We start from the raw sequence: 12,674 nt of genomic DNA, 5'->3' as shown, positions 1-12,674 counted from the left end.
GCCATTATAAAAACTAGTAGTTACTCAACTTCTCATAAATGAAAAAAAAAAAAAATCATCTTGTGATAAAGCACACACATCTTATCTTACAAAAAATATCAAACTGTGATACATCACAAATCAGACTTACCTAGTCATGTAAACAACATCAACTTTGTTATACAGAAAATATCAGTGCTAGAGTAATTATGAAAACAGCAAAGCTACTGTACACATCCTCTTGTATATACAATATGAGGTACAACTCATTATATATAAAATAAGATCAATGCTGCTATATAGCTTGAATTATTCTCATTCACACATAACATCAACTGGTGGTGTAAAACACTTACTTTATCATAAACATACATATATATTATGAGCCAATACTACATCAAAAATCAGACTTACTACCTTTTTGAAAGCATTAATAAAACATACAATAAAAGTCAATACTTACTTTATCACGTCATAAGTATCGATTAATGCTATGAAACTGTCTGGAAAAGCAGCAGCATATGAAACAAAAGCAGCTAACTCCCCACTGCTAGCTTCATCACTAAGAATGTGAAGAAATCCAGAAAGTTCTGACAGCCACTTCTGGCAGATGGCCATTAAGTCCTTTACTTCCCCTGTTGTACGATGAGTCAATGTCTGAAATACAAAAGTCATAAATATGTTTGATTTCATCATATAATAGTTGATGATACACCAAAATATATTCATGCTGTTGAAAAAGTAATTAACTTATTTCAGTGTATAAACTTACAGCTGTGGATTAGTAATAACAACTTACAAAAAGCTGGAAAACATTGCTGAAAGAGTTTCAATATTAAGTACAGGACATACAATACACAAGGAACAGATACTACAGCAGTTTAATGTGAACTCACCTTCAAGTTACAATCTTCAGTTGAAGAGAAGGACATGACAAATGCATGGGCATGAGTACCTTTAACTGGTATATTGAAAAGTTTACCTGCCAAAACGTTACTAGTTCCATCAAATCCTAGGGTAACAAAAAAAAAAAAAGAAAAGAAAAGAAAGAAGCTCTGAATGTTATGTCTATTTCAACTAGTGTTGAATTCTATCAGTATGAAATGTATTATTCTTGAAAACCTTTGTTGAAGTTACTAGTATATCATATATATTCATCATGTTTTAAATACTTTCTAATGATATCAAGTATAATTCCTTTGAAAATTTGTTAAATACAATGTTTTTGTGTAATACAAATTTTAAAAGTAAAAAAAACTAAATATCAAGGACTGATTTAACTGTTTGCCAAGAAAAAAACAGTTTTCATACACGTATTGACTACAAAAGCAGCTTTTGTTTGCTTTATGTCCAATAATGCAAAACATTTTATTCTATATTTCTGGGCCATTTAAAACATCCAACAGCCTTAACCACATTTTGGTTTGAACTGCCACAAGTTAAATAAACCCCAAAAAATTAATATACTTAAGCAAAAAATCATAGATTTGTTAGCCTTTTCTTATTTAAATATTACATTACAATAACTCACTAACCTCTTTTAAGATGAATAAGCCTTAATGACCTACAATGAGAATGCTTGTGACTTATGATAATAACACTACATACAGAAAAGAAACTAAATTAACATTAAGAAGAGCATTAGTTATACTTCTTTTCATAAATTAATATTTTAACTTTTTAAGAAAGCAATTCATTAAATAAACATTCTGTAAAGCTTCCATATTTCTACTGGTAAAAGTGCTGAGTGAACAGTTAACTGACTAATAAGCCACAAAATAAATTAATATATGTCTGTGTGTTTATTACCTTAATCATGTGAATAAATGAAAATTATAGGAGGAGGAGGAACAAAAAAATCTATATGCGTTTAAAAAACTACTCAATATACGCTTATTATGGAGAACCATCAAACCAGATGATGGTAAAATACTATTTATTCATAGATTTGAATTCAAACAAAGACTCAGGTGTAAGTATAAGAATCTACAAATAAATTGCAATAACACAGTTGTCTAGAGTAGTTATTATATAAAGAAACCAGAGTATGATTTAACAACCTGCAGCTTTTTACAAAATAATGGCAAAATTAAGCTCTAGTATGCCATCTCAACATGGCTTGCATACCAAAAAAAACAATAAAATCCTTCTATCACAGCAATGAGATGTTTAACTCTTTTTCGCAAGACACCTATTACCAGTGCAGTAATACAGATATTATAATATTTATACCAAAACCTTTTTATCTCACGTTTGGTAGAAAACTGATGTTTTCAAGGTGCAAAATAAGTTAATCTCTCAGCACGGGCTCGACCTAGTAACTATTTTGTGCTTGTTATAGTTTTCATGCTATAATTTTGAAATTGGTAAACATATCTTCACAAAATTTTGCACATTATCAGTAAACATAAGGCTTTCATACATAAAGTATTAGACTTTTTTTTACAAAGTTTTAAGATTTATTAAGCAATTTTTTTCTTATACTATTTTTCTTTTTGAATGTTGACTATCCAATATGCAAAGTAATTTTCATTTTAAGATTAAAAATACTTTTTGCATCAGGAAATTTTCAAATTTCACATGTGAAATCTTTATAATCTCTACATTATCAAACTTTTTTTCACTACTGTACTGAGTCAACTTGACCAACCTTGTAACCACCATAAAAATTAAGAACTACATATAAATTATTCTTTTTTCATTCTAGCATGACTACAAAGTATGACAAGAAAACACAAAAGTTAGTCTAAATAGCTTAAATCTCATAACATTATACATTTATATTTATTATATTGACCTTTCAGTTATAATACATTCTATATATATATTATTACTATTTACAAATAAGTTATTAAACTTATTTTTCTTAATACACATAACAGTAAATAAAGAAATATAGCAAACAATTATCTCTTTTAGTTACAAACTTTGTACTTGTTTACTGCTTGCCATAGGTTGCTAAGCCTTACCAAATTTTGCATGTGGAGGATATGAAACAAAATATTTTTTTTAGGTTTTATATATACATTTTGAAATAACCAAAAATCATAAATTACTACATCAATACCACAGAATTCCACTATAATTTATCAAGCTTAGTAACTAAGCTGTATTTTAGGTTCTAAAAAAAATTAAATTTTTAGCTGACTAATGTCTTACCTTACCACTTGGAATCTAGCATGAAAAGAAAGTTTGCCATGCAAATACTTTGCAGAGGCTGAGAAAACCACTAGGGGACATTTCGAGCTTTCAATTAGTTACACATATGTCACTGGGCAAAGTAGGTGTACACCAATAAGTTTTTCAAAAATTGAAGAAGTGGGTGGGGCCATCTTGGTTGATAGGAGGTTCTTATTTAACATACTAGCATGTCAGTATTGGTAATTTGAGTATCTAACATGTAAGAAACTATAGACTTTGTATTTGGACATCACAAACATCTAATTTGAACTGATGCTGCATTCAACATACCACGTGACACACAAAAATAGATATTTAACATTTCTTTTTAATATTTACTTTTAAATTAAAAAATTAACTAATGTATAATACTAAAAATCAATTATAATCTACAATTTAATACCAAACTTATTGACATACATTCATAAAATAGTATTTCAATAAAATTTTGAATGCCAGTCAACAAACGTGATGACATGGCCTTTGACCCACGATGGTAGGGTTTGAGAAGTTTGCATTATAACTACACATCAGCAGTTCTCAACTTGAAAGACATCTTTCACCAAACCAGGTTTATTATGTTCATGCTTACGCTCTACCAAAGTCTTCTCTATCCATCCTTTATTATGCACTACTGATATCAGTACAAGTGCTACACAACTAGATAATAATAATAATACATAAAACACCTGTTTAAGACTGGTCACAAGATGTACATCAGCCACACCTACAAAAGTCCTATTACACCTTATAAGTCTCAGTAGCATTTATAGAATGTCAACAGCACATACACGAAAAATTCTGCATTAGAGTCTTGCAGTGTAAAAACCATGCATTCCATCATCAAGCCCTGCCCTTTTCAATTGGGTGCCTCAGAACACATATACGAAATAATTCCCCACCAGATTTCATATTTCCTCATGTGGAATAAAAATTTGGCACCCCTGGCATCTGTGGAAACCAGCCTAGACAGAAAATTTAGAGAATGGGCAGAGAATGAAGCTAAAAAGGTCTGTCAGAACTTATTAAAAAACCACGGTGGACAGTAGCTATATGTAGTTTGTATAGCAAAGCCAGGGAGCGAGAGATGGTTGGATATTCATCATTTCATGGAGCAACAACATTTTGCATAAGACTGGTGGAATAATCAAACATGCCACAAGCAGCACAAAGATAGTGCTGGAAGCTACAATTCTAGATAGATGGTAGAAGGTAAAGCAACTGCATGATAAGACCATCACTGATGTATTTGCCAGGTCATGCAGGGTTAAGGTAAATGAGGAAGCTAACAAGCTCACAGAAGATGCCCTTTTCTCAAATCCAACACAACTCTACTGGTAGGATACTGACCACTTCTGTACAAATAAGATGAAAGTGGTGACCACAGAAGGTATTCAATGACAAGCGAAATGAGACTTCTGGAAGAAAACATACATTATGGTGTATCTAGGAAAAACAAAATATAGGAAATAAACAGAACAGTGTACAGCCAGAAAGCCACAGGTAATATCAGTAAAGGAAGTCTCTTTTACCTCCTGTGAGATCTACGTGGAAGCTGTCAGTCTAAGGTCAGCTCAACCCTGGGATTATCACCTTTTACTCAACTCATCATGGAAGACATTGCTCATAAACACACACATTATTTGATTAAATTGATCAATATGTTAGTAAGTTTTGTGCAAATGTATAATTAATCTTTTGACCCAAATGAAGCAATTTTATGAAAAGCTGTCCTAAATAAATTTTAATTTTATCTTTAGTAAAATTTCCAAAAGTATTAAATATTTTCAACAATGTATGTCAGTCCTAGTGCTGTTCAAAGCTACATGTGCATATCTAATTCTAGAGAAAAGGAAAGTTAGTTATTTAAGAAAAGTATTCATGTATAGTAACATAACAAAATTTCACTTTATAAAACTAGATTAACTTTTGTATAAAGAAGGTGTAATACTATGAAACTGAAACAAAAATGGAATAAAATAATGTTCATAATATGAAATTCTTCATATAAAAGTAATTTCAATTATAAAGTGTTGACAGTGCCACGTGAAAGTAAATTGCAACCTAAAATGTAAAAGCAATTGGAGCTGATGTATTGAAAAATTAAAATTTGATGGTTTATATACTAACCTCCCATATAGGCATACTTAGATGCAGATAGCCCACCATCTGGTCCTTGAGCCCGACGTAATCCATACTCTAGCAGCTTGATATGTTGCCCAGCAGCTATCCTAAACCTGGCTGCATTTGTAGCTACAAGGCTGTAAGTTAAAATAATAATAATGATTGAATTTGTAATTACACAACTGAAGGTTTAAAAGAAATTAAAAAATATAGAGAACTCCAGTAGTGAAGAAGTGACAGCATTCTTTGCAAAATTTTTCAATTCTGGTGAGATAACAATACACAGCCTTGCCTTACAAAGTGATTTGTTAGGGTTAGATTATGTAGGTACTACAGAATGTGATGGACAGGTTAGTTGGTTGTTTGGTGCTTTATGGCACAAAGCAACGAGGCTATCTTATGCCAAACAACTGCTAAAAACAGTAAAAGTAAATTAAAGTCAAATGTAAAAATACAGTGAGTTAAAACCAAAATATGTTGATAAAAGATTTATATATAAAAGACCTATAGTGTATAAAAAATTAAAAATACAATCTAATCGGACAGTGTCACCATTACCAATGACACTGTTCAATGTCAGGGGTAAACTCTTAGAAAACATGTGTCTAAAATGATGCCACTGACCACGGTCATAACGATGGCACGACAGTAAAATGTGGGCTATTGTGACTTGAGTGTCACAATGGCTATACATCAGTGGGTCAATACCTGATAAAAGAAAACGATGGGTTAAAAAACTGTGACCAATGTGCAACCTTGACAAGAGAAGTCTATAACATGCATCACATAATCCAAATATTGTGTTTGTATGGGAATAATGGAATAAGAGGCAGGAGAGAAGCTACTTAGTACAGAGAAGCAGGCTAAAATAAAGGTTAGAAAAGAGACTGTCTAAAAAAATTCAACAATGCAGAATATTTGGAGGAGGAGGAAAATGATCAATGATGGTTTAGTCTCCATAAATTAAAAAAAAATCAAGAGGAAAAACTGTAGAGAACAGGAAAATCTTGTGTCAGGTTTCCTAATGGACTACTATATTATGTTAGTTTTTAAACTCTTATAACATATTTAAATTTATTTTTTTTTACTAAATTATAGCTAAAGTCAATAGTACAATTAGAAGTTGTTTATAAATTATACTGTATTTTCAAGACAAATTGGTGCCTAAAACATGAATTTGTAACATGAAGCCATGTACTAATATTTTTGTGAACATTTCTTTCAAAAATGGGGTGGTACCACAAAAATTCATCAAGTCTCATGTCACTTCAAAACAGTGTGCTGAAGTCATTTCAGTAGAATCTTCAAATAAGCCATAAATCAGGATGATTGTGTCCATTAGTGATATAACTTAAGCATATTCACTCAAACAGATGAAAGATCTCTCGGAAATACATTTTCAGTATATGTAAATTATAACTTTCGATACAATACCTTACCTCCATTTCCATAATAGCTATAATTCAACATTAAACAACAACAACAAGAACTAGAGAGAGAGAGAGAAGAGTGTAGGCAGAGAAGAGAGGAAGAAAGACTAAAAGAAGAAAATGAGAAAAAGGAGAGGCTGGAAATAGAGAGAATGAGAATACAAAAAGTGAGGGAAGAGACTACAAATGAAAAAATAAGAGCACAAACTGATATCACCAAATTCATCCAACAGAAAGAAGAAAGACCCAAGAATGACAATGGAGTCATGGCCAGCTGACCTAAGTTGCCAAAATTTGATGAACAGAAAGATGACGTGGATGCTTTCCTGGAGAGATATGCAAGATTCGCCCAAAGTCAGAACTAGGACAAAGGAAAAGGCCTACAAGTATATGCAGGCATGACATCAGAAGATGCCATGGACTATGACATATTAAAAGTGGCTTTGCTGAAAAGATACAAACTTATTGAAGAACGTTTTCGTCTGAAGTTCAGTGAAGTCAAACCTGACACTGGAGAAACTGTATTTCAGTTTGTGGCTTGTCTATGGCAGATCTACTAATATGAGAACAGTTCATGATCACATGCACCAAAAAATGTGGAGGAGATGACCAATCTGGCAGAACAGTATATGGAAGCCCATGGAGAGAGTATAACTGACAAGTCCAAAAATATCCAGTTAAAGTCAAAAACAGTGATGGCTGACCAGAAGCAGGAATTTACTAAGGGCGACAGGAGGTTAATAGACAGAAGTGAGAAAAGATGCTATGTTTGTTATAAAATAATGCACATTGCAAAGGAGTGCAAGTCCATTACCAGTAAGCAACAGCTGAAATCTAAATATAAAGCAGTTGGAGCTACTTACGAAAATAGTGCTGGTAAGCAACAAGAAAATAGTGACTGTCACCATGGATGCTGCTGCCAGAAGAAACAGAATCAAGACAATTCATCAGATTCACCACAAGAAGGAAGTGTCATTTCCATGCTCAGCTCAAGTTAGCAAATGGATCAACAGTGCCAGTAGTGATCGTAGCATGTTACAAATGTCAAGGTGCCAACAAGTCATAACATGCCAATATGTGAAGGCTATGTTAGGGACAAGAAAGTGAAGGTTCTGCAAGATACAAAGAATAGTCTTTGAATATTGGGTAAAAAAATATTAGAAATATTTTTCTTGAAGAGGGGGCTTATTATTGGATATACAAGATGGTTTATTGTAGGAATTATCAATTAATTAATTTTGTGAGTTAATATTTCATGATTGTTTATTTTTTTTCATAACAAGAGAGTTAAAAGCAATTATTTTAAAGGTGATAATTATGACAAATTTGGTTATATAGCCCGGTAAGAGTTGCATGTTGTATTTGCAATTCATTGGTATCAAGGCTACAGAAAGTTCTAGAGGCCTCAGTGACAAACATAAATAGTGGTGACCAAACGACCAGGAGTGGATAAAAAGTAAAATGTTAAGGAATAATTCTTTTTTTTTTTTCTTTTTATATCATCTATTCATAAATACAGTACTATTTTTTCAGAATATGGTATAATACATTTACAAAAGAAAAATATCACAGATTTGTTGTGGGCTATCATATGTTTATATTTGATGTCATATTTAAGTGGAAGAATTGAGTTATTATAAGGGATGAAGGACTGTGAGTAAGAATATTTTTATAAACACTTCAAGCATAATTTTTTACGTTTTTGTTTGTAACACTGGATAAAAAGAAAAAGTCTCAAACTTGAAAATAAAAAAACAAAGAAAGAAAAAGTAATAGCTGAACACTGAAGAACTGACAACATACAAACACTGGTATATAGGCAAATGTCTAACAGAAAGTAGAGACATTACTCGTAACCAAGGGAAGGATGATAACCATAAGGAAGGGAAGAAAAATTTTATTTTTTCTCTCCTCTTTGTAGCTTTCTCTGTTCAGCTTGCAAGAAGGTACTAGCCAATGAGACATAGAGAATCTTGGCACTACAGAGTACCAACTCCTACAGACAAAGTTTCTGTATGTTAAACAATCTTGAATAATGTAAAATAATATGATCTATTATACTACTACTGTTCCATTCTGTTATTAGAACTCTCTATTGTACTTTGTGAAACAATACAATGTTTAGTATTACACTTGGAAAACTTGTGTGTGTTGTTCATTAAGAACAACATTACCATAACATAAAATTTACTTATTATAATCTGATTATCTGAATAATGATTTTTTTTATAAGCATTACATCGCACTTAGCCTGAAAGACAGTTGCTTTTACTTCAAAAGAACAATGTAAGGTTCGTTTTTGTGAACATTTTTTTAGCCTTGGATGCTCATGCAACAGCTCCGAGTTTGTTGTTTTTGTTTTTTCAAATACAAACTTGTAGCTAAAAGCTCCATCATATCTTGACCGATTTGAGATCTAATTACAGTTTTAGACTCAGGAGGTTAAGCCCTTTAAACTGATGTATTTGTCAATGCCCAAGGTCTCATAGATTAATTTATTCTAATCCTGCCTAAAAGGATTTCAATTTGAAGGTAGGCTGGTAGAGATCCTGACGAGTAATAAATTTGAATCGGGTACACACTTGGTATTGCTGGCACACAAAAATATAGCCAATAAAAAAGGGAAACAAAGGTCTCATAGATTAATTTACTCTAATCCTGCCTAAAAGAATTTCAAGTGCAACGGTTATTGACTTGTTCATCAGTATTTACTTTCAAAAGACAATATATGTAATAGTACATTAGATTGCTAAACAACCAAGATAAGATTGAAAACACATCCTACAGTTGTATTTGTCTTTAGTAAGAATAAAATAACTATATTCACAGGTACTCTTTAAACTTATAAAACAGAAGTACAAATCAATATCACTGAAACAAAAAACAAAAAACCCACCTTGCATAATTCACCAAGGTAAGAAATGTTGTTTCCAAAAGCTGGACAACAGGCAAAGGTCCTTCTACCCTAAGTAAGGGAATTTTAGGAAATACAACTGACCCTTCTGGTATGGCATAGACAGTGACATCTTTTGGAGAAAGTTGGTGCAGGTAGGTGAAAAAATCATGTTCAACTGTTGGAGGCAATGCTGACTTCAGGTATTCTATATCTGAAAAAAAAACCAAAAAACAAGGCTCTAAATTAATACTAGGGAACTATCAAATTGTTGGTTAGAGTTGCAGTCTTGCTAGAAAAACTTGGAAGGCACTAGAAAAAAAATTACAGCATAAATAAGGAAAATCATTTTTACTAACAAGACTGTTTTATTTGTCAGTGCCATATCAGTTTTGCAATTCCAACTGAGCTGTATGGTACAACTAAGCAAAATATCAGTAAATTGGGATAACAAAACTGTAGCTTCACTTCAATCAGCATACAAGCTAATAGCATGATTAGATATATTGAGTCAAGCAGTTCTTCACTGAAGGTAATAATGAAATAGAAATTACAAACTATATATATATTTTTTTCACATAATTTATCCATGATTAACACAAATGTTAGGTATATTGGCTTCTAATATTTTGCCAGCTCTTGGAATTTAAACCATATATCTTAATAACAAAATACTTTTTTTTTATTATGGGATAGCCATCAGCAGTGATATACTGTAGACTTTTCAAATTCGATGACGAGGAACACACTTTGAGACTAATAATGGCTGGAGACTTTGTCGATCCAGATGTGGGGACCTCAATACACCAGTTTTAGCCCTACTTGAGCATCTTTAAACTTTTGTGAAATAATTAAAATAAAAACTCTGTTACATACATTAAATAACTGATTATAAAACAGGTACAGTTAATTTTAAAAATAATAAGGTTGTTGCAAGTGCCTTCTAAATTTATGGTCGAGGACTGTAATGTCAGATATACATTTCTTGTTACACACACTTCTAGATATTTACTTACAAAAATACATATTAAAAACTACAGAAAGTTTCTGAAAGTTAGAAGAGTCATGTAAAAATAAATTATTATTATTATTATAGCCATTTTTATGTAATGAATAGCAAATAATCTTTACAGGAATATACATATAAATACAACCACTGCATACGACAGAAGTGCTGAGAGTATGATTTCAGATATCTCCAAGTTGGTTGTAAATGGTGTGTGAAGAATAATTCATTAAAAATAGTAAGAAATGAAAACAGAAGTAATCAATTAAATCATGATCTGATTAAAGTTAGTAATATTTAGATAAAAACAAAAACTGAGAAAAACTCATAGAAAATTATGAATTCTACTAGAGATCTTCTGATCTAATAAAGTTGTATGGTATTGAAAGGTGTCATTTCTGAGATTACATTTAATAGTGTGCACAAGTTAGTGGCCTATCTATTGTATCTAAACAAAAATCATATTTGTAGTTTTAATTCTGATATATTTAAAAAAAAGAACTTGGTTTAAAAATTTACAATATATACTAATGGTAGAACACAGGACATACAAGTACATACTGAACTAAATCCTATAGAGCATGATAAGTGTGCATAAATAACAAAAAAAGAATATGCTATTGCTCGAACAAATGCTCTTTTCAAATACTGATTACATCATTTCCAATTGTTCATTAAAAAAAGAAAACATCCTTCACAAACAAATTGCAATCATCACAAAGAAACTTACCACTATGACTATAATTAAAACTTTGTAGAAACTTTAAACACTCATCAAGGCCTGCAAAAACTGTATATTCACCATGGAATGGGTTCTTTCGGAAAAATAAATCAAACACTGCATAATTAGAGCACATGCCATTTTTCCAATATGCATATGCCATGGTTATTTGATACAAGTCTGAAAAAAAAGAAAGAAATATTATATGATTAACTAGTACACATAAAAACAAAGATAAATATTCTCTAGCTATGTAGCAAAACTACTGTAAAAAAAAAATTGTATACACAGAAATGAATAGCTTTGTTATTTGGTAAAATATGATAAACATAATAAAAAAAGGAAAAATGGAAATCAGACAATGATTATCAGTGTAAAATTAATATTTTAGAACTTAAAGATACTGAGATATTTTTTTTAAATTCTGATAGTGATAGAAATGGAGAGTTTTCTGATTGGGACTTGAGCCCTAAGAACTCAGTTTTTAGTCCATTGGTCTCAGAATACTAGTGTGAAACGAGAGTCCAGGGTTCAAGCCCCAATCAGGGTAAATTTCTTAACACCTTGATAAGTTGGACTCTTAATTCTACTTGGAGCTGTTCTTCTTGGTGAGGCTCTATAGATCTCTTCACTTTCTACCCCTGTTTTGTGATCCTCAGTTTATAATTTTGTACCCTTACAAAAGTTTCACTTCTCTGAAAATTCGCATATGTACTAAAACACCTCTCATGTCTCCCATATTTTAAGTACTAAGCTCATCATAAATTCAACAGTAAAATACTTTTACTTGACTTGCTACTGTACTACCCAACTTTTATTGTCCCATTTTCTTAATGAACTCATAAATAGGAGAGAAGAAAAATGAGAGATATGACCTTATACAGCAGTTCAAACATAACCTTTTGTTGGTTCTTTGAAAAAAAGACACTGAATTGTCTTAATTCTCCTTATGAAGGAGCACTTTAATTAGCTGGTCATATAAATCTATTTTAAAACATGGAAAGAATAAATGACGATGATGATGTCCTCTTTCTGTGATGAAAAATGTTTTAGGGACATACCAGCCTGGAATTATAGTAAGGACTGCCAAATTAGAGTACCCAAAATAGTTGTGTATATGAAGTTAAGCATGTTACAGAATTGCTGTTGATCACATGGCCCTGAAAAACTTGAGATAACAATATCAGGCTAATGTCACTCCACACACTGATTAAGGATTTATTTGGTAAAACAGCAAAAAAAAAATCAACCCACAAATATCTATCAAAGAAGCACTGGAAACCAACAGTGGGTGTAGAAAAAAACATTTCATAAATGAGATTTGAAGGAGCAGGGTTCGTA

General features: G+C 31.5%; 1 protein-coding gene across 2 annotated transcripts in view; it reads right to left on the bottom strand.

Annotated features, from left to right (window-relative positions):
• Positions 1-12,674, bottom strand: part of LOC106457123 (nicotinate phosphoribosyltransferase-like) — a 56,623-nt gene that overhangs the window by 34,060 nt on the left and 9,889 nt on the right. For both annotated transcript variants that reach the window (XM_022382930.1, XM_013916508.2), the window contains exons 3-7: positions 11,343-11,513; positions 9,610-9,820; positions 5,290-5,420; positions 876-991; positions 443-636 (exon numbers count right to left, since the gene is read on the bottom strand). In XM_022382930.1, the coding sequence (XP_022238638.1) occupies positions 443-636; positions 876-991; positions 5,290-5,420; positions 9,610-9,820; positions 11,343-11,513 (823 nt within the window). The remainder of the gene's footprint in view (positions 1-442; positions 637-875; positions 992-5,289; positions 5,421-9,609; positions 9,821-11,342; positions 11,514-12,674) is intronic.

Source organism: Limulus polyphemus, unplaced genomic scaffold, assembly GCF_000517525.1.
Source record: "Limulus polyphemus unplaced genomic scaffold, Limulus_polyphemus-2.1.2 Scaffold294, whole genome shotgun sequence".
In the NCBI taxonomy this organism is placed as follows: Eukaryota; Metazoa; Arthropoda; class Merostomata; order Xiphosura; family Limulidae; genus Limulus; species Limulus polyphemus.
Note: the sequence above shows the minus strand (reverse complement) of the source record. Positions and strands in the feature narration are given on the sequence as shown.